Genomic DNA, 23,618 nt, shown 5'->3' on the forward strand with positions numbered 1-23,618 from the left:
CCTATCCAAAAGCCCTTGTTTCTATGGCGGGGGTGGGAGTGGGGGGGAATTACAGCGGAAAACAAAACCTGCCAACCCAGCAAGATACTCTCCAAGAGAGCTGGGTATTGGGTAAGCTTGAAATCCAAAGGCAATGCGCATTACAGGCAACCCGGGAGGAGACTGCAAAGACAGAATGCCCATCCTTTTTCAAACGGCTGGGAAGGTTCTGAACCCAGGGTCCCAGGACTGGACAATTGAAAGAAGATGCGGGGCTCTGTGGGAATACTGGTCATCCTTTCTTTGGAGCTGGCCATAGTCTTTAGCCAAACCCCCATCTCCCCACCAGCCACATTTTCATAAGTTAATGTTTATGACCTTGACTCAATGCTGAGTCACAGTGTTTCTGGCCTTGATTAACCATAACATAGCTGGTTCTCAGCCTTGGCTACACACTAAAAACAACACAGCCTGCAGGCAGCTGGGGAGCATAACTACAGCCATTAGGGGGCCTGCCTCAACAAACTCATGTATATTTGCATGAATGGTCCTGGAGGAAGAGGACTTAACAGCATCTGTCACAGTGTTCATCCTAAAGTCCCCTGGTAATTAATGTGGCACTTGTGTTTACCAATTTCCTTCATCCAAAACAGAAATAAATGTATATATTTAAGACAGGAGATAGGTTTGCAACTTGAAGCCTGGTGCTCCCTGAAAATTGGGCCCCAGCCCTCCTTGGATGATAGGGATACTTCCTCCTCAAAGATAATATATCTAGAAGATGATTCCCAAATCCCTCCAGGAAAAAAAAAAAAAAGTGTTCCAGGTTGTAAATACGCAAACAGGCCTTTTTAGCTCTTAAAAAACATGTACCTACATCTCAATAAGATGTAAATTTACAATTACAAGTGTTCTGGGGTAAATCTTCTAAGGAAAAGGAGAGTCTGTTTCCCTTTTTCCCCAAGGGAAAACTGTCAACAGAAGTCCAAGTTCAGAGTTGTAAGATGCTGGTTTGAAGAAGAGGGAAACCCTCTCCAGGGTAGATGTGTAGGGCAGGCCTATTGTCAAGGTCATTACTGACTCTAAACCCCTGGAGCAGGGGCAGGTTGTGGCCAGGAGGAACATTTTTGTGTGAGTCAGGGAAGTGGAAAAAGCAGACAGTGGACAGCATAAAGACCCAGGTTAGGACCCTGGCTCCACCATCCACTGTGACCTTAACATCTGTAGCTTTATACTGCAGTTCCCTTCAGTTGGTATTATTCTACCCATTTTACAAATGAGCAAATGGGTTCAAGAAGGTTTCACAACTCTTCCGCGATTGTAAACTTGGGGATAAACTAGGGAAGAACTCAGATTTGCAGGATTCACCCTTCACACCATGCCACAGTGATTGGCAACTGTCGCTGTCCAGCCATGGGCTGTGTGTGTGAGCTATGCACATTTGAGTATATGATGGTACTAGGCTGACATTTCTGAGTGATTGGGCTGTTCGAGGTATATGTGCCCTTTCTCTCTCACTGCCTATGATCCCCCACAACCCCTGAGATGGGTGTGACTCTTCAAGATGTCATCAAACTGCTGACCACAAGTCATCACCAAGCAAGATTCTATCTTCTGAAATCCAATCTCTTTCCTTATATGGATGGAATATAGTCTGAATGGCTTCTCCCCAATAAATAGGGTATTTTCAGGTGTACTCGCTCTCTTGCCTGCCTCTTGCCTCTTGCGTCCCTTGCTATCCTTGCCCTCCAGCATGGGAGCTTAATTCTCGAGAGTGAAGAGCCATCCTGAACCCAAAAAAAGGTACTTTCTGTGTTTGTGTGTTTTTTTTCATTGCCAGCCCAATCCATTCGGAGTGGCCCTGATTCTGTTGCATATTGTGACAAGCAGCTATGAGCAGGTCCCTTGCTGTATGTGTTCTGCATGCTGTGCACTGCTCAGGTACTGCACTTGTGAAGATGTGGAGATGTCACATGTGTTCCAGGACACACCAGTAATTGGCTGCCACGGAACTCATGGCCACATCTGACTGACTCCAAAGCTTGGTCTTACTATGTATTTTGCCCCAGGAGTGGGAATAGACTCATCTAACTTGTTTCCTTACCTGTAAAATCAGGAGAGTAATTAACCACTCACACTAGTCTGTTGTGAGGATTAAATGAGTGGTGCATGGATATCCCTGTTAACTGATATTTTAGATCATCCAGGCCTACTGCCACTAGCTCATACTAGCCAGAAACCTAACTATTCCTTAGCCTTTTATTTCCTAAGTATTCTGAACAGAAGATACTGCAACCATCCTCATCAATGAATCCCATCTGTCAGGAATTATTTCCTAGAAAGATACCCCCAAACCTGGAGGCTGAGTTCTTTGCATGATCATAATTATAACTTCAATTGTTGGTTGTGCCCTTGCTATGGACCAGAAACTGTTCAATATGCAAAACAACCCTTTGGATGCATAATATGTCACCACCCTAATTTTACTGGCCAGGGAACTAAAGAACATACTCATGGGACATAAGATCTAAAGTTAGAAAGCAAGAAGAGCTGAACCCAAATGTCGTTCTGCCTCCTTGATTGCTCAAATCTGAAGAGGATACTAACCAACCATAATAAATATTCACCATTTTAACTAAAGGCAGAAAGCTATGCTTTGACTTACTTTCTTCCTTTCACTGGTGTGAAAAACTTTGAGATTGGAAATTATGTCATTTTCTTTTTGGTATTTCTGGAGTCCGAAACATAGTAAGTGCACAGTAAGGAAAGAAGCAAAAGTCACATTCCTGCTGTGCTATACTGATGATATCTTTGTTCTCTGCCAAAGTCCCCCCTTTCTAGCCACATCTCTTACTGCCTTCACACTGTTCCACAAGTGGTCTACCTGGAAGTCTGATAGGTCAATTCTTGAGCCCCATCTCAGGCCCCTGGCAGCACAGCATTTTGGGACCAGGAGTTTGTGGTTTAACAAGCTCTCTGGGAGAAACTGATGCTAAAGGGCATTGCAGTCCAAGATACAGTGACTGTCCATCCTTGGGTGACAGGGTTTTCCATGCACAGCCATTGCCCTGTCCCAGGTATCTGTTCATCATACTATTTCCTCCACCCAGGTGCTCTCCTCCAAATTGTCCTGGAAGCATCTTCTAGGGCAAGAGAGCAGAATGTGCAAAGGCCCAAGGGTGTGAGGGGTGAGACACTTTCAGAGAACTTTAAGTCACGAAGGCTGGACTGTACAGTCCACTGCAGGATATGTGGCAAGAACTGAGGCTAGATAGGGGTACAGGAGCCATCACACAAAGGGCTTGCTCCCTCTTCATGGAGCTTTGACAGATTTTAGAGTTGGTGGTGACTGAGGAAAAACAGCTCCAAACCCAGGCTGGATACAGGAAGTGGGCTTGGCTGGCTGTGGGGTCTAATGGCCTTGACTTCCTTCCCCCCAGTGCAGGGTAAAGATCAACTCCTGGATGCTCGGAGTCCCTGAAGACCTCTGCTGCAGCACCTATTGTCCCCTAGCTGAGTGTCTTGGTGGGTGGGCATGCATGTGCTTCTCACCTTTGTATTCCTAGTATATGGAGGGAGAAAGGCTCAACGGAGGTTTCTTCAATGAAAGGGAGCTACCTGCTGCAGCTACCTCTTAAGATGTGAAGGCAGGGATGGGGTAGGCAGAGCAGTTGGTAAACCAGGCTGCACAGGAGTGAATAATTATCAGAGCAGCTGCTAGGCCTGAACCTCCCACTCTGGATTATTTTTTGACGGTACCTGGACAGTGTGACCTGGACATCAAGAAAGTAGAATCTCCCCAGGGGATGCAAGTGTGCAGCCAAGAAGAAAAACACAGAAGTAAAGGGAATCCAGGAAGCAGGGAGAACAGTGGAGATTGGAGCCCCAGGACAAGCGAGCAGTGAATTCCCACCTGCACCTGGGCAGTGGGATAAGACCTGCACACAAAGAAGGCGCTCATAATCAACCCGGTTTGGGGAGAAGAAAAAGGGCTCCTCACCCTCCTTAACTGTTGTCACTGTCACCTATACAATTTCTCCATGGTCCAATTCTTGCTACACCTCCATCTCTTGCCGGAATTCTGGGTGCATTCAATATCCACATGGACAACCCATCCAGAAGCTGAGGCTTGTAACCTGCAGATATTTCTAATTCCAGTTCTTTATCTGCACATCACTTCTGTCACCTGTGCCCCACCAGGTCCACTTCCTGGACCTTGCTGAGTTTTGCATTTTCCACCAGCAGAGATAGATATGTTTATTCTGATTTAAACATTACACAATGGATATGTGTATTGAAACATTGTGCAGCACCCCATTAATATGGACAACCTTTATGTTTTTATGTAGCAATTTGAAGATCTCAAATTCTAACATCACATTTTGGGGATGCTCTTCTTAATAAACCTTGTCTTATTTGGGTACCCACATCTCTTACTCTCAACCACCCTCATTTCAGTACTGGGGATCAAAACATGGTAAGGAGCCACATGTGACCTGGCACTGGCCAGAAAGACAAAGAATCTGCTGAGAAGCTGTGCAGGGGGAGGTGGGGGGAGGGGGACAGAGCTCTTTGGTCCAAAAATCAAGTCCTAAGAAAACTTCTATTATTTAACATCTGGAATTGTGCAGTCTCCTTGCTATCAGCAGAAGGATAAAATCAACACCAAGAAGGAAAGAATAAAGAAGTGATTCTTACAGACATACTGAGGTACGTCTGTCCTAGTCCCATAACAAAATACACAAATTGGGTATTGGAAAAAAACAGAAATTAGTTGCTCATAGTTCCAGGGCCTGTACAGTTAAAGACCCAGGCATGGATAGGTGCAGCATCTGACAGAGTCAGAGCTGTATATTGGCTTGGGGTGGCTAGAGGCCAAGGCTGGAGTGAGCCTACCAGATGCTAGCCCCATTCACATGTGACTGCAAGCAGGTTAATCTCTGTTTAACAGGGTTGAGTGGACCTCACATGGTCACTAGTTCCATTCCAGCATAGTGTGGGACCAGGGTATGCCAATCCACAGGGCTGCTAAAATCTAGCCCTTCCTGCCAAAGGGGAGGTCCAGGCTCCTCTACACTCCCCCCACCCTGGACCCTCCTGCATGGTCTTCTGTTCTGGAACTCTCTGTCTTCCACCACCCATACCTCACCCTGATTATCAATATGACCAAGTTTTTCCAACTTAAAAAAACAAAGCCAAAAATCTCTCCTTGACTCTGCACCTGTCAAGAATCCTTCAAGGAGTCTCAGGGTTCAATTCATCCACTCGTTGCCTTGTTCATCCCAGAGGAGCAAGGTAGGCTGCTAGGTTTGTGGGGAGAAGGGTGACAGCCTCAGCCACTCACAACTTAAAAACACATATGCTGTTTAAAACTCAAGGTCAATGAAACAAAGTTCAGGTTTCCTGGAAGTCCTCCAGCCAAGACAAGACTGGCTCAGGGTGTTGTAGACAGACTCAATGAGCACCCCGCAGCTTTGTGGGACAGTTCTGGACAGAGCAGCACCTGCCATCTAGACAGCAGCCAAGGAAGCAGGCTATAGGCAGCCACACTGTACCTGCAGACCTGTCTTAGCTGTGCCAACAGGTACTTGTTCCAGTCTGGAGTTTCTGTAGAACTTGGACAATGCCATGGAGAAAGGCAACTGGCCAGGTGTTTGCTAGTCTAGCCATGCATAGTCTGCCAGTGTCTCTCCAACAGTTGTCAAGCAGCAACAGGCTGGAGGAGCTGCTCCTGGCTAAGTGTCCCCCAGCAGGGCAGAGCTGGCTTGTCACCAGTGGGCATGAAGACTAGTAGTTAAAAAAAAAATCCTGAGGAATGGAGAACTTTGGAGCAAAGTTCATCCCTGACCTTTATCTCTGGCTGAAACATTTCTACATTTTGGGGAGGTGGGGCAGGGGGAACTTAAGAAACAGGGTCATTTGCCTGGCTACAGAAACCTGTTTCTATAAGGCAAAGGATGGATTGGACACCATGCCATCCTGGAATCTTTGGCCAGATCTGTATGGAGAAGCACTGGTCCCTGTCTTGCAGGCTGTTGCAAGGGGTTCACTAGATGCTTCGACTACATCCCTTGTTGCTTTGAAACTTCCATGTTTTTTCTTTTTCCCAGCCTTCTTTTCCCTAACCTCCTCTCTGATCTTCTTTACCCGATCTCCCCCTTCTTAATGTCTCCTCTCTAATCTCATTTTCTCTGAATCACCTCTTTTAAAAACCCCTATTCCCCATAATGTACAGAATCATAGGCTCTGGGACAGGAAGCCCCTTGTTAGACCAGGACGCAAGAAAAGACCACTGACTCCAATTAAAATCAAATTAAAGCAAGCTTATTATTTCGCCCGGCCAGGCTGCCTCTCCGTCCCAAAACGGTGGGAACAAGACAGCAACCCCAGTTTTCCTGCAGCCCAGCTTTATAGCCCAGAAAGTTACACAAAGGGGGGTTACAGATAACAGAACTCTGACAAGCATCACACTAATGGTAGTTTACATTTTTTTGCTGACCCCAACATCAGAATTTATGAGGACCATTAGAGCCTCAGAGAGGGTTGTGGTCTGGCCAGGGAAGGCCAATATTTATAAGGTGTCACTAAAGTTTCAGAGAGGGCTGCTGTCTGGTCAGAGAGCCAGGCATGGGTGAGTTGAAGGCATGGGCAGGCATTCCAAGTGTTACCGCTGTTGACCGGTGACGAGTTCTTGCTCCCCGATGCTGAAGAATAACACCAAAGAAGCACGCCGAGGCAAGGTCAGAGTAGAAATTAGAAATTTATTAAAGGACAGAAGAAAAGACTTCTCCCGGAGGAAGAAGGGGACCCAAAAGGTGGAATCCGTGGAAGTGCAGGTGTCTCCCCTTTTTATAGTTCTTTCAGTGATGGAATGTAGGTTGGAAGGCCCGAGGGGTGGGACACAGGTGGGCCAAAGAAGTAGTCTGAGCAGGAAGGACTTCATTATCACTTCTTTGTGATGGGCTATCTCCAAATCTGCTGGGGGCTATTCATTAATACTTCTTCCAGGTGGACTTTGGCCTAGGGCCTTTTCGGAACTTTATTAACATTCCAGGAGTTGTCCTGTTTTCCCTGAGTCATTCCCAGCATGGCCTCCATTTTAGATTTCACTAGATATTAGACCCGATTTACCTAACTACACTGACTACCTAACTTTAAATCTGGCTTCACAAGCAGGTTCAGAATTTGCAGTAATTTATAGTAAAGCCGAAATTACCTTTTCATGGCTTTGTGGAGAGATGGCTCCCAATTTTAAGAAAAGATCAGGTTGGGTCTATCACCCTGTGTTTCTACTTTGCTAGAAAAGCAATAAAACATTCATTTTCCTTTTCCTGAAGATCTTGTTTTCATTACTGGATTGGCATAGAGGACAAGGATAAGCTTTCAGTTACAGTACCATGCAATTACTCTTCTGCTTCTCAGCCAAATCTTTCCAAAGAAGAGTTCATACTTGGCTATCTCTGTTTTTATTTTTCTATTCATCTTATCATTTTACTGCTTACATATTTCACACTGCTGTGGGATGGGCTTCTAGAGCTCCGCACATCACGTTAAGGCCACAATTGACCATGGAACTACCAAACCAGTGGGTCTTGAGAAAAAGGAAAAAGATGGTTTACTGCTTTGCTAGCAGAAGAAAAGCATAGGGGACTCCTGTCCCAAAGGCTGTGATTCTACCCATCAGCAGGAACAGGGGACTTTTATAGAGGAGAATCAGAGAAAATGAGATTAGGGAGGAGAGATCAGGAAGAAGAAGATAGGGGAAAAGAAAAAAATGTAAGTTTCAAAGTGACAAGGGATTTGGTCAAAGCATCAAGTAAACCCATTACACTTGGACTGTTGCCGAAAGCTTGATCCTCATCCTGATGCCAATCCAATAACAAGAACACAGTTTTGAGAAAAGGAAAAAGGTATATTGCTTTGCTAGCAAAGGAGAAACACAGGGGACTCCTCTCCCAAAGGCTATGACTCTGCCCTTCAGCAGGAACAGGAGGCTTTTAAAGAGGTGACTCAAAGGCTACATTCCTTGTGTTCTCTATTAGAGTTGTAATTCACTTGTTAATTTGGGAGATGGTCTTTTCTGAGATCTTCTGCTACCATCCCTCAAGTTGGATTACTTCTTTCCTGTAGTGGATGTGTGCTCAAGGACAGATAACTCTGCCTGGGATGGGGAAGAAAGGTAATCCTGTTTCCCCTGAGATTAGGGAGGGGAGAGATTAGGGAGGAGCAGGAGGAGAGAGAGAGAAAACATTTATTTTAAAAATAAGTTGCAGTGGCAGAGCAGCAAGTGCTATCTTCAAAGCATAAATTGGACACTGTTACAGTTCTAGAAGGCGATCCCTGAAACACTCCTCCCTTGATTTCAAGGACACTTCCTTTCCCTGTCTCTGTGGTGGATTCCTCTTCCCTAAACCACAACCTGCACAGCACAAAACATTTCTCTGAATGCAGGTAGTGGGTTGGATTAAGAAGATAAGGAATGAAAGCCATGCAATGAACTTTCCTCTTAGAACTGCTTTCATAATGTCCCAGAGATTTCGATATGAATATTGAGAAACTGATGTGACTCCATTTTTTGAGAAACCAGCTTCTACCTCAAGGCCTGTCCAGAGGGAGGGGGCGTGACCCTTGTCCCTGGAAAAACTCACAGAGTGCTCCTAGGTATACACCCACCCTGCTGAGTTGTTTGTCTGTAAATAACAGGAGAAATCTGCTGTGCCAGGTGTCCCTGACTCAGTTATGTTAGGTGAGGACCCATAGCAACCCCCTAGCAACTACCAATCAGCGTGAGACAGGGAAAATATCTTAAATGCTAGGTGACCCTCCCAGTAGTTTCGGTGATTGATAACATGATTGGGCAACCCTGCAGTTTAGCATATAAGCTCTCGCAACCCCTCGAAGCCTAAACCAATTGAAAAACCAGCCTCTACCTCAGAGCAAAGCCTGTCCAAGGAAGGGGGCGTGACCCTTGTCCTTAGAAAGACTCACAGAGCACTCCTAGGCACATACCCACCCTGCTGAGTTGTTTACCTACAAATAACAGGAGAGATCTGCTGTGTCAGGTGTCCCTGACTCAGTCAGGCTAAGTGAGGACCCATAGCAAAGAGACAGGGAAAATACCTGGGATACCAGATGACCCTCCCAATAGTTTATGGTGGTTGATAACATGTTGGGAAATCAAGTAGTTCAGCACCCCTCATGACCTAAACCAATCAGTTCAAATGAATCCCCCTTGGGTACTAACCAATCACCCTTACCCAACTTGTTCCCGCCAGTGAATGTGCTAATCAGGTTTTAGAGTTGTTTTATGATTTTCCCCGCAGTGTGTAATGATTTGCTAAGAGAGGCTATGATGTATGTGAAGTTCCTGCCTTCCCCAAAGAGTGTATAAAACTGCTGCAAACCCTGGGCTCAGGGCCTCTCAGCTTCACCAGTTGCTGTGTGCCTCAGAGGACCGAGCTAGCTCGCAATAAACACCTCTTTGCTGCTTACATTGATCTTGGTCTCTGGTGGTCTTTTGGGGGTCCCGAATTCGAGCATAATATATCACTTATTTGGTGAGTCAAGGATGACTCTGATCCTTGGCTAGGGCTCCATCTAAGACAATTCCTGATAGAGTCAGTCCAGGGTGATCCCAGTCATGTTTTGGGAAACCAAGGGATCCTATTTACCACCCGCAGTAAGTCAAGAAGCTTTCCACCAGTGGTTTTATCTTTATTCTTCTCCTTCTCCTCTTTTTGTCTTTGGTGCTAAGGATCAGACTCAAGCACCGAATCATGCTCAGCCTATGCAACTGAGCTGAACCATGTCCCAGTCCCCTTTTGTTTTTATCTATTTAGATTTTGAATATTGGGATTCCTTATCAAAATTTCATTTCTTATAGAAGACTGCTGCTAAAAATAAATAAATGGGTTTGCAGATTTTTGTAGCAGAATAGTTTTTTAATTTACAGAGAAAATCAATCTCCCAGAAAGGAAAAGTTCTTGAAGAATTCTGGAGTTACTTCTTGCCCATTTGCCACAGTTATTTACTGTGTTCATCATTCCCATACTATAACACAACCAGGCTGAGGTGTGTTAGTGGGCCACCAGTGCAGTATTTACAGAGCCTTACCAACCTGCCATGTTCTCAGAGCAAGCAGACAGGTAGGGATCCAGTCACTGCCACTGGCACGAGGATGGGTAAGATCCCACTTTCAAATTTACCAAACATGGGGAGATAGTCCAGTTGTACAGTGCTTGCCTGTCATGTGCTGGGCTGTGGGGCCAGGCATACAAATCTCAGCATCAAAAAGAAAAAAATCACTGGAATCCAAGGACACGTTCAGATCCACCCGGAGCCTCCAAGAGCTGAACTGCTATAGCCTACTATTAACCACAGTGAATCCACCTGGTCTTCACTTTCTATGGCCTGGGCTTTCCTTTCCCAGTCCCCACCTAGAGTTCTTCATCCGTCCTACCAGTCACATCTTAAATTTTCCTTCTTATTTCTGCTTTGGACACTTAGATTCTATCCAATGGAGGCAACATAGCTCTTCACTAGAATCCAGACAAACCATTTCCTTCTCAGGGAGCAAAGTTCTTTCTCACATTGCTTCTGCCATTGCCACAGCATACTCAAAAGATGCCTCACACCAGGGAGGCATGGGGGGCGCATGCCTGTAATCCCAGTGGTTTGGGAGGCTGGGGCAGGAGGATCCCGAGTTCAAAGACAGCCTCAGCAAAAGTGAGGAGCTAAGCAACTCACTGAGACCCTTCTCTAAATAAGTACAAAATATGGCTGGGGATGCAACTCAGTGGCTGTGTGCCCCTGAATTCATTCCCTGGTACCCCACACCCCCTAAAAAAAGATGCATTATGACAAATTTGTCTGATGTTCCAGAGCAATCATCCATTTTCTCACAATAAACACAATTGAGAAAAATCTAGGAACATTTAAATTTTTCTTACAGTGCTGTGGATGGAACCCAGGGCCTCCACAAGCTAGATGAGCACTCTACCAATGAGTTGCAGCACCAGCACAAAATCTAGGAAATTTATCACACTATTACTTCAGTATACTTCAGAGGTCAAAACTTTAAGAAAAATATTTGATCTCTATGAAGTAAAGTGGTGAAAAGGAATTTTCTAAATGTGCTTCTGCTGTCTTCCATGCAACTTGCGTTGTTAGCACTCCAGTTCCCCTGTCATGATTCTTTCTTTTTTTCCATTATCATCTAGAAGATATTCACTGGACACTGTATCTGTGTAGACTCCATCAGCTGAGGCACAAACCAGGAGCACAGCTGGAAAATACCCAGTCAGCTTTCCCTCAGGAAAAGCATAGCAGCAAATTGTTAAGGATGAGCTGTGAACGATGTAGAATAATTGAAGTTAAAAAGTAAAAATAAAAAAGGCAAACCTTGCATGGTGGTGCCAACCTGCAATCCCAGCAACTCCAGGGGTTGAAGTGGGAGGATTGCAAGTTGAAGGCCAGCCTGGGCAACTTAGCAAAACCCCATCTAAAATAAAAATAAAAAGGGTTAGGAATGTGGCTCAGTGGTAGAGTGTCCTTGGGGTTCAATCACAATTCCAGCAAAAGTAAGGAGAAGGAGGAGGAGAAAGAAGAGAAACAGAAGGAGGAGAAAAAGAAGGGGAAAAATACCACAAAATAAAATATTCGACCAACCCTGTGAACAAATTGGAGGAGAGAGGGGGACATTCAGACCAACCCTTTGAAGGAGAGAGGGGAACATTCAGACTAACCCTTTGAACAAATTTCAAGGTTTTTTGAAATGTGCAATGTTTGTGCGGTTGTCTTAGAGGCCACAGGCCTCTCCTGCCATCTAGTGGGCAAACATACAGAGCAGGTGGCATGAGCAATCTCAGGGTCCTAGCCCTGAGATGATGATGATGATAATGGTACTTTGGACTGAACCCAGGTGTGCTTTACTACTGAGCTACATCCCCAGGCCTTTTTATTTTTTTATTTTGAGACAGAGTCTCACTGAGTTGCAGAAATTGGCCTTGAACTCTGGATCTTCTTGCCTCAGCCTCCTGAATCTCTGGGATTACAAGCATGCACCACAGCACCTGGCTACAATTTTTTTTAAAAAGTGTGTGGAGGGGCTGTGGATGTAGCTCAGTGGTAGATCATCCCTGGTTAGATTCTCAGCACCCAAAACAAAAAAAGCTTATCAAGTAGTGGCTGTGCTAAAAAAAACAAAAACAAAAAACAAACACCCTCTGAATGGGTACTGGACAAAGAAGGGGAAAAATACCACAAAATAAAATATTCAGACAACCCTGTGAACAAATGGAGGAGGAAGAGGAGAAAGAGATGGAGGTTCTCACACACACACACACACACATACACACACACACTACATTGTACCATCTGAAATGGAAATAAACTGGAAGCTGGAAACTATTAAGGCTTTACAAGAGAATAAAATGAAGATGATTAAAGAATGGAGGAAATCTATGTTCTTAGTATACAAAGATACATATTAACCAAAAAATGAACCTGCACAAAGTAAGATCATGTAAATATAAGTTTTAGTGTTTGAAAATACATTCAAACAGTGCAGACACACAGAAAAAAAAACTGCTTCTGTTACTTTAAGGAGCAAGAATGAGAAACTTAAGGGCTTTTATTTTCCATTTTATAAATTCATACTCTTCTGAACTGATGGGAAAAACTTTATCCTAGAATTTTTATATTTAAATGTTTTCCTTAATTATAGAACTACTTTATGTTTATTATGAAATATTTGGAAAATGTAGATAGGCATGAAAAAAATTTTTTAAATTACTTGTAGTCTTAATTTTATGGTATTTTATTTGACTAGATATATTCACAGGGTTCCAAAAAAGTAAACAGTGTCAACAAACACAAGCCAGCACATCCAGAGGCTGCCTGCCCCCTGCCTTCTGCAGGGAGTCCCCTTGGTTAGATTCTCGCTCACTCTCTAAACTTCCCCATCTTCTGGCAATCAGTACCTGGGTTCTTTTCTCTGTGGATTTGCCTGCTCTGGACATGTCATAAAAACAGCCTTTCATGTCTGGCTTCTTTCACGTGGTGTGATCTCAAGACTCAGGCTGCATGTGTGTGTGTGCACCTTCACATGGATCAGTGTAAGCATTCCCTGCATTTGATGTCTCTATTTACTGATTGATGAACATTTGGGTTCTTTCCAGTTTGAAGCTACTAGGAATAATGCTGCTCTCAACATTCAGGGACAGCTTCCTGTGTGGGCAGATGTTTCCAGTTCTCTCAGGGAGATAACTGAGAGTGCCTGTGCTAGGTCACGGGGATGCATGTTCAGCCTTCCCAGTTCCCCTAAGCTCTTTATGATCCTGCTTGAATGGGAGTTCCAAACCCCACTCCCTCAACAAACCTTACTCTCCATTATTTTTTATTGTGAACATCCTGAATTATGAAGTAATTGAAGAATGTATGAAGTATGAAGAATCTCATTGTGGTTTTGATTTGCTTTTCCCTGATGGCTACTGATGTTGAACATCTTTTAATGTGTTTATGTAGGCCATTTATATATCTTTTTGGAGACACATCTTCTCAGATTCTTTGCCCATTTAAAAAAAAAGTAGCTCTCATGAGATAGAACTCAGACACTATACAAGTCATCCATTAAAATTGTATAACACAATAGTTTAGTTCATTCACATAATTGTGCAGCTATCTCTGCAGTAAATTTTCATGACCACCTCCCCAAAAAAGCCCCAGCCCTTGGCATCTCCCCCCAACCCTCCACCAGACCTGGGCCATTGTTCATCCACATCTATATCTATGGAGTTGCCCAGCTGGACGTTTCATGTATGCACTGTGTGGCTTTTCCTGTCTGTTTTCCGTAACTTAGCTTACTCTTTTCAAGGTTCATCCTTCTTTTCTTTTCTTTCCTTTTGAAGCATATTGTTTTCTGTTGTGTAAAAATTTATAACATAAACTTTGCCATTTTAACCATTTTAAGTGTACAATTTGGTGATCTTAATTATATTCACAATTCCCTGTTGCCACCCTCCATCAATATCCAAACAGAAACTGTAAGAAGAAAGCAGCCACTCCCAGCCCCCTTTCTCTCTGACCTACTTTGTTTCCATGAAGTTGCCTGTTGAATCAGACAATATTTGTCCTTCTGGCTTTTTTTGTGAAGCACAATGTCTTTGAGGGTCATCCATGTCATAGCATGCATCAGACCTTTGTTCCTATCTATGGATGAATCATATTTCATTGTCTTCCACACTCATTTTGTTCATCCATCCATTGATGGGCTTGGGTCGTTTGGGGCTATTGTGAACAATGCTGCTATCAACATTGGTCTACACGTACTCTTGTTTGCCCACTGGTTACCCTTCCTGGTGCTCCTCCTTCCTTCCTGCAGATCACTTCCTCCTCTGTTTGAAGGGTTTCTGTTTTCCTATACATCCGCTCTGGATGAATTCTTGCAGCTTTTCCATATCTGTAAAAGTCCTATTTTTCCTTCATCTCATAAACATATTTCCACTGGCCAGGTACAGTGGCACATGCCTGTAAACCCAGCCTCTTAGTAGGCTGAGGCAGGAGGATCACAAGTTCAAAGCCAGCCTCAGCAAAAGCAAGGCACTAAGCACTCAGTGAGACCCTGTCTCTAAATAAAATACAAAATAGGGCTGGCTCAATGATCAAGTGCCCCTGGGTTCAGTACTCAGTACCCCCCAAATAATAATTTGATTATGTTGTTCCTTTCTGTAGCTTTCTTTGTGTTTCTTGTGCTTATGGTTCATTGAGCTTCTTGGAGCTATGGGTCTATAGTTTTCAGCAAACTTGAAAAATTTCTGGCCATTATTTCTTTGAAAATTCTTTCTGTTCCTCCCTCTCTTTCTTCTCCTTTAGGAACTCCAATGCACTGTCAGATCCCACAGCTTGGGGATGCACTGTTAAATTTTGTTGATCTTTTTCACTCTGTTTAATATTGAATAGTTTCTATGCTATGTCTTTCTTTAAATTCACTAATCTTTCCTTCTGCAATGTAATCTTCCATTCAGTGTACTTATTCATCTCAGGTGTTGTAATTTTCATTCTTAGATGTTTAGTTTAGTTTTAAATTTGTGTTCCATGTTTCTCCTTAATATATGCAGTTTTCCTTCTTGTTTCTGGCACATACAGAAAATAGTAGTATTAACTTTTTTCTTTTCTTTCTTTTTTTTGTATAGGAGTTTGAACTCAGAGCACTCTCCCACTGAGATATGTATCCAGACATTTTTATTTATTTCTTATTTTGAAACAGGGTCTCGCTAAGTTGCTGAGGCTGGCCTCAAACTGGTAATCTTCCTGCCTCAGTCTCTGGAGTTGCTGGGATTACAGGAATATACCACTGTACTCAGCTATGATAATGCTAATTCTTTTAAGAGCTCTTATCTACTAATTCTTCACCTATGTAATTTCTGTGTCGTTTGCAATTGTTTGATTTTTCTCCTTATTATGGGTGTTCCAAAAGTCCTGGCTCCATCTCTTCAATCTAGAGACTGTTGTTCTCTGCTTGGGTTCCTTGTCTGCAGACCAAGATGGAAACTGTCCTGTAATAAGCTGGGGCCATCTCAGGACTTGCCTGTTTGTCTCCTGTCTCTCAGAGATTATTGTTGCCTGATGTTCACTGTCTTCAGAATTGTATTTTGTGTCCTCCCCACCTTGTTGTTTCAGGCCCTATTTCTCTACAGCAGAAGTTATTTTCATTTTTAAAAAATGGCTATATAGTATTACATGTGTGAATTTTTCATAGTCTTAGGTCTTAGAGATGCACATGTGTGTGGTTTCCAGTAAATGTTACTAAAAATAACGCTGCACTTAATATACCTGTACTCAAGCATTTACATGTGGGTGGGTTACCCAGCAGGACACATTTCCATAAACCATAAACCATAAACCGGGTATCTGAGGATCTTGGTTCTGTAGGTGGCATTGCCCAGGGCCCTCTCATGCATGGGCTTGCACCACTCTACACACTGTATCATTTATGAGAATGCCTCAGCAGAGTGAGTTGTCAAAGTTTTGGAGTTTTGCCACTCTGGTGAGTTATGCTGTTAACATTTAGCGTCTGTTCTTCAGTTTCTTCCTGTGTGTACATGCATGGACATGTGCACACTCCTGAAGACTTCTGTGTTGAGGGCCACAGTCGGGATGACCATGGCATTTTGCCAGAAGGGAATGGGTGAGAGGTGAAGCCAGTGAGTCATTGAGATGATGATGGTTATGTTAAGCTGTGTATTCAATTGTATATAGACCTTTACTGTCCAGCAATAGGGAGGCTCTTGCTGCCTCGGTTGCCCACTACTTTGGAGTTCCCGTGAAGTTCTCCTGGATCAGAGAGTTGGGGCGGAGCCGGGTGGAGAGCTAAGAGAGTTCCCAGGGAGTGTGCGGGAGTGCTGGTGGAGTTCAGGCAATAAAGTTTCCTGTTTGAACATACAAGTGCTTTGTGTCAGCTCGGTGATTTATGCCCAGCCAGACCGCGGCACTTCTGTTCACCAGTCCTCAGCCTTATCTGCCTTTCCTGCCTTCTCCCTTACACAGCATCGTCAACTAGTAGGCCACACAGCCATGGCAGAGCTAATGAATGATGACCATGATTCAGAACTTTGTTTCCAGTCCTCTTTCTCCTCTCTGCAGTCATTGTGTGCTGAACAGTTTGACTTTCTGCCTTCTGGAGGACTCACTTGATTTTGAACATCATTTCTCTTTGAAAGGTATGTAGAGCAGGCTGTGCCCTCTCTGTATTACTCCACGATGTATAGAATAGCAATTTTCAGGCTTTGCCAAAAGCTTTGTTACTTCATTTTGTAAAGCCGTAGTTTGCCATAAGCTGCTCAATTTTGAGTGGAAGGACTCTACACCCTCTCTGTACAAGTAGACAACCTCCATATGCTGGGTGTAGTCCTATCACAAGAATTGATAAGTAAATTAATCATGCTAATAATGATTACCCAAGAACTTGTCAAATCAATCAGAAGCACACGGCTGCATAGAAGCATGTGGATACATGGGTGCATCAAACTCCTACTGGAAAACCAGGCCCACAAGCTTGTCAAAGACACCAGACTACCAAATGATGCCTCCTCACTTGAGACCCACAAAAAGAGAGGCACCCTGACCCTGTCACCCAGTCACTCCTTGATGACAAGCTCAGGAAAATTACCATAGCAACCAATTCTGAATTACTGTCCTTGGGCTTCAGCAGAGTGGTTTCTTCTGCCTGTGAGGCTCACACAGCCCACTCCAAGCTGCCATCTCAAGCTGACACTCCAATATGACACTAATACTGCTGCCTTCTGGATCTTAGCTTAGACTAAGTTCTGTGCTTTGTCAGCTCTGGGCCCTCAACAAGTCCTTTGGCTGGTTCCTGGTCTTACCTGACACCTACAGTCAGTCTCATTCATAGCTGCTCTCTGTCTGCCTCTCAGTCAGCCTTCTAATACCATGTACTTGCCTTAACCGTTTCTTAGCCTTTTGTTAATCTACATGTATGACTGTGTGAAGTGTGATGTGTGACTTCGAGTGTTACAGATATTAGAAATTAAGATTGGAACAAATCAATCTGATTTCCTGGTTAATGAATACCAGGTGCCCACAAGTATGCGATGAACTGCTGCTGATGAAAGTGGAGTATCCTGTGAGTTTATTGTTATTCCATAAATTCTGACATTGCAGAAAGACACAAATGAGTTTGTCTCTGTTGATGACACAGCACACTTACCACAAAGGGATCCCCATGGGCCCAAGTTAGAGATTATAGTCCCAACATTTTGATTATAGCTTTTAGATGGCTGGTTTGTGATTCTTTGTGTTGCCTTCCTAGGAGTTAGAGATGTGTTGGGGCATCTTCGCGGACCGCCACCATGTCAGCCAAAGGTACTGAGTCATATGTGGCAAATGACAGCGAATGCTAAGAGGACAAAGACGACACGGAGCCCTTAGTGGAAAAGGTCCTTTCACCCACGGCCCCAGCAGCCTTTGCACTTCTTTTTTGCCCTCCCTACCCCCTCGGTGCCCGCGTTCTCCCTCCCCGCGACCCCAGCCTAAAGGTCCAGCCCTCACGTCCCACCTCCCGCCACCGCCCAGCCCCTTAGGGCCAGCTTTCCAAAAACCCTGCCGACAGGCCCCGCCTCCTGCACGCCAGCCTACGTCCTCAGACCCCGTCTCTCGCCACGCCCCTGCCCTTGGGTCTCGCCCTCCACGCTCCTCCCTCTGCCCCTCCTCCTATCACGCTCTCCACGCATTAGGTCCCGCTCTCCACGCCCTGCCCTTAGACCCCGCCCCCTCCCCGCCCACCCCCCACGGCTCCCTCGGCCCAGCCCTTCACGTTCCTACCCTTCGGTTCCGCTCCGAGGGGGACGTCGACGTCAGCACGCCGGGGCGGGGCCGAGGGGGACGCGCGCGTGGAGCGCTGGGGCCCGCGGCAAGCCGCTGGCTTCCAGCAGTCGCGCGTAGCTTTCTACGACCGGAGCCCTTTATCCGAGCCGCCTCCGCACCTGCGCGGCGCTCCGGGCGGAGTGGGCCGCGCCGGCCGTCATGGCGCACCGCTGCCTGCTGCTGTGGGGCCGCGGCGGCTGTCGGCCCCGCGGTCTCCCGCCGCTCTTCGTTCCCGGCGGCGGCGCGGGCCCCGGCGAGCGGCCCTGCCTGCGAAAGGTGAGTCCCGGCTCCCGCCCTGCGCCTCTCCTGGGCCTGCTTCCGGCCCGGAGGCAGCGTCAAGGTCACCGCCCCGCGGCGCGCGGGCCCTGGAGAGCCGGGCCGGCCGCGACTGGCACCCGCGTGTGCCGTGTGCTGTCCGCCGGACACGCTTGTGTCCAGAGGATCGGAGGCTGCGCTCGGTGAGCAGCCCGGCGCCGTCTGGCCCTTGGCGTGAAGAAGCCGCCTCGCCGCGTAGGGCCGTGCGCCGCACTGCGTAACCGCGCCGCCCTCGGGGCGTTGGGGGCGAATGCCAGCCCGCTAGGCCCGCGCGCGGCGGCCAGGGGTCTTTCTGAAGAGATGGTAGTGCTTGACAGCCGTGCAGTCACCTGCCTCTGGTCCAGGTCAGCAGTGTCCTACACAGCTTCCTGCTGCCGGCTCCAGCCAGCGCTGGTTTACCGGAGGTACGCAGCAGGTGGTCGAGGCCCTGGGCTCCATCGCTGGAACTTGGGTGGCCACTTACTAGCCAGATGCCCTTGAGGAAGTTGGCTCAGCCTTTCCACTTAAATGGGGGAAGTAATAGTACCGGGTCCCTTAGTATCCGCAGGGAATTGATCCCAGGACCCCGAGGGTACCAGAGCCCAGGGATGCTCTGAGTGTTTGCATATATCCTGCCCATGGTCTCCCATATACTTATTTTTTTTAAAGAGAGAGAGAATTTTTTTAATATTTATTTTTTAGTTTTCAGCGGACACAACATCTTTGTTTGTATGTGGTGCTGAGGATCGAACCCGGGCCGCACGCATGCCAGGCGAGCGCACTACCACTTGAGCCACATCCCCAGCCCTCCCATATACTTTAAATCATCTCTAGATTACTTATACTATTACAATGTAAATATTATATAAATAGTATACATCGTGGTGTATAGGGAATGACAAGGAAAAAAGTTCTTTATAGATGCTATCCCTCTTCCCCCGTTCCCATAATGTTTTCAGTCTGCCATTGGTGGAATCCAAGGATGTGGAGAGCTGATTGTACTTGCATTTATGATATTTACTTGCATGCCAGTCTTGTATTTATTCCGTAGTTCTCTTCATCTTTTTTTCCTATTCTCTACTGCGTTGCACTAAGCCTTTTTCAGTTTCTTGTATTGTGTCCATTTTCTTCTTTCCTGGTTTAGATTTTTTTCCTTTTGCTCTAGTGGACGTTGGTCTCAAACATACAATGGGCAGGTAGGAATCTACCTGGTGAGTTTGCAGTTTTTATGGCAGGAATCTTACCTAAAATACCTTTCTTTGCAATGGCACTGTTGGCCCTGGGAATCACCAGTGCTGAAATAGAAGGAAGTCCTTTGTGCTGACAGCTACAGCTAATGGATTGGGAGAGTAGTCTGTGCCATATTCCCTAGCGTTGAATGGGGGACACTGGGGCATTACTGTGCTACCTATGAGGGAGTCTCATAGGACAGGTTTTCCTTCATGCTACTGTTGAAGATCAGACAGGAGTATTATTCTCACAGTATGGTCCCTTGGAAAAAGATTTTGATGTGTTGAGATACCAGTTCTCAAGTGTTACACCTCGGGGAAAAGACTGATAAAGCAACTTCATATTGTCAAACATAGAAGCTGATCCTCTGAGGTGAAGTGCTCTAAGCATAAATTTTGTGAATTGGTGTCTCATGTTCTTTGACAAGACACCCTGGGCTTGGGTTGGGTATGCAGAGGAGAAAAGCTTCATTGATGATTCTGTTATAGAAAATAACCTCAGTGAAAAATGCGGTCATGGGGATTATCACTAGGTTAGTAGGAATATTCCATGTCAACGCAATTTGAAAATAGAGCATATAGGGGCTTCTTAATTCAACAAATATTTATGGAGTGCTTACCATATGCCCAGTTCTTGTATGATAAAGAACCTTTTGTATTACCTCCATGCCATTCTGATTCCATTATCAGGCAGCCCTCCATATCCCAGGGTACACTGGAAACAAACCTATTTTTTTAAAAATAGCATTTGTACTCAATAGATATAGGTTTTTTTGTCATTCTTCCCTAGACAATATAGTATAACAACATTTGACATAAAATTTACATTGTATTATTAAAAGTAATTTGAGGTGATGTGAAGTATACAGGAGGATGTGTATAAGTTTTAGGCAAACATTGTACCATTTTATATAAGGGACTTGAGCATCTGTGGACCAGGGGATCCTGGAACCCCTGAGGAAACTGAAAGATGAGACTACAGGTTTTATATTTTACAAAAATACAAATTTGTAACTGATTTGTTCTCAGCATTTTCTTCCTTGTGCTTCTGAGTTTCCTAGGAGTGGAAACTGGTTCTGATTACCCTTTGGACTCCCCACACCGAGTAGTTGTTCAGGGCATGAGTGTGAGTTGTTGACTTGTCCTGCTTGAAAGACATTGTAATCTATACTCTTAATGAAATTGGCACTGGGAAAAGCTTTATTCACTTATGATGTGTTCTTATCCAGTACCAGTGATTATTTCACAGATCATGTGTTTCCATGGCTTGGAAGGTCCAAATACACCATAAGCTCCAAATTCTCTCATATCAGCATTGTGGTCAACTATGTATGTGTAGTGTTTTGGGCCCATTTTGAAGTTAAAATTGTGTATTTATTTTGTGTTAAATCAGCTCATTCTTTTTTTTTTCTTTTTATTGGTGCATTGTAATTATACATAATAAACCAGGCATGGTGGTGCATGCCTGTAAGTGACTCAGGAAGCTAAAGTGGCAGGATCACAAGTTTGAGTATAGCCAGGGCAGCTTAGTAAGGCCTTCAGCTATTTAGTAAGACCCTGTCTTTAAAGAAAAAAAAAAAAAAAAGAGGGGGCTGGGGATGTAGTTCAATAGTAAAACACCCTGGGTTCAAATTCCAGTACCCACTCCCCAAAATTATTTATAATGGTGAGATTCATTAGATTCTTTTTCATTGTGCCACATTCATACATGTACATAATAACATAGTTTGATTAATCTCATTCCCCAATACTTTTCCTTTTCCTCTCTTTCCTCCCCCTCATTTTAAAATTTATTTTTTATTGACATTTTTATTCACATACCATAAAATTCATCATTTTAAAGTGTACATTTTGGGAGTTTTAAGATATTCACAAGGTTGTACCACCATCACTACTATCCCTAATTCTAGCACAGTTTCATCACTCCAGGAAAGCCCTATAACCATTAGCAGTTACTCCGAGTTTCACCCTAACCTCTTCCCAGGTCTGGGCAACTCCTAATCTACTCTATGGACTTGACTTTTCTGAACATTTCACACTAATGGAACCATAAAATATGTGATCTTTTGTGTCTGCTGGCTTTCACTGAGCCTATTTGCAAAGTTCATCTATGCACTGGTATTTCAGTACTTTTTGTGTGTGAATGTGATTCCATTGTATGGATATATCACTTTTTATCTGTTCACCAGTTGATGGACATTTGAGTTGTTCTTCTTTTAACTATTATGGATAATGATGCTCTGAACACTTCTATAAAGCTTTTGGGAGGACATACATTTTCAGGTTTTTATTTTTTATTTTTTATTTTTTTTAGTTGTAATTGAACATAACATCTTTATGTATTTATGTTTATGTGGTGCTGGGGATCGAACCAAGGGCCTCGCCCATTCGAGGTGAACCCTCTACCGCTGAGCCACAACCCCAGCCCTCAGTTTTGTTTTGTTTTGTTTTGTTTAATAGGAATGGATTTGCTGGATGCTGTGGTAACTACATTTAACATTTGTGAATCTGCCAAACTGTTTTCCATTGTGGCTTCGATATTTCACCTTATCACTGGCAATGTACCAGGGCTCCCATTTCCCCACTTTCTTACCACCACTTGTCTTTTTTTATTATAACCATCCTAGTGGATGTGATGTGGTTTTATTTAGTTTGCAGTGTTTTATTTTTCTCATCACACTATAAAGGAGGCAAATAATGGTGTATATTAATACAGGTGAACATCACTTTAAACATTCCTATTTGTATTTTAAAGCTTGGCCCCATTCCTACCCCCTCAAAAATGGTGGTGAATTTTCACTTTGCAAAAGGAGAATATACCTGAACTTTTTCACAGATTTGGATATATCCCCTCAGTGCCTCTTGCCATTGATTGCTTTTAGTTGTACAGTTAAAAATTTATTAGAGAACTTACTTGGTTTGTTTATGTTATACTTGGATTTACCTAGATTATGTTTACAGACAACATTTTAGCAACATGTTATGTAAAGCAGAGATGTATGTGTAATAGACTTGAGTAACCATGATTCTCACAAGGATGTAAATGTATCAAATATCTTTAGCAAATGTTGCTAGTATAAGGATAATCACTGATTTTGCGTCATAACTTTCTTTTTTTTTTTTAAGAGAGAGAGGAGAGAGAGAGAGAATTTTTAATATTTATTTTTTAGTTCTCGGCAGACACAACATCTTTGTTGGTATGTGGTGCTGAGGATCGAACCCGGGTCACACGCATGCCAGGCTAGCGCGCTACCCCTTGAGCCACATCCCCAGCCCCATAACTTTCTTGAATTAAGATAAATTTAGTATTATCTTTGTAAGTGGCAGTGGTCCATAATTTCAGATAAATATCTTGCAGTATTGGCCCTAGCTGGGAACTTGAAAGGCTCCCAAAGGCCATTTATTATATTAAAGGCTTGGTCCCGAGGGAGGTAATATTGGGAAGTGGTGGGACCTTTAAGTGAGGGGATCTAGTGGGAGTTCCTTAGAGCTCATTAGTGATGTACCTTTGAATGGATTAGTGGGACCCTGGCTCCTTTTGCTTCCTGGCAGTGAGTTGAGTGGTCTTGCTCCACGACACATTCCCGCCATGATGGGTCACTTTTCCACAGACCCAAAAGCAACAGAGAAACTTCCAACAGATTGAAACCTCCAAAACTGAGACGAAGCATAAGTTGATTATCTCAGGTATTCCATTTTAGTGATGGGAAACTAACACCAGTATTATGGATTCTG

At 44.3% G+C, this 23,618-nt stretch overlaps 1 protein-coding gene across 2 annotated transcripts in view; it reads left to right on the plus strand.

Annotated features, from left to right (window-relative positions):
• The first annotated feature begins 18,426 nt into the window (after nt 1-18,426).
• Nucleotides 18,427-23,618, plus strand: part of Afg3l2 (AFG3 like matrix AAA peptidase subunit 2) — a 43,268-nt gene continuing 38,076 nt past the window's right edge. For both annotated transcript variants that reach the window (XM_077792276.1, XM_026415492.2), the window contains exon 1: nt 18,427-18,636. In XM_077792276.1, the coding sequence (XP_077648402.1) occupies nt 18,520-18,636 (117 nt within the window). In that variant the 5' untranslated portion in view covers nt 18,427-18,519. The remainder of the gene's footprint in view (nt 18,637-23,618) is intronic.

This window comes from Urocitellus parryii, chromosome 13 (genome assembly GCF_045843805.1).
Source record: "Urocitellus parryii isolate mUroPar1 chromosome 13, mUroPar1.hap1, whole genome shotgun sequence".
In the NCBI taxonomy this organism is placed as follows: Eukaryota; Metazoa; Chordata; class Mammalia; order Rodentia; family Sciuridae; genus Urocitellus; species Urocitellus parryii.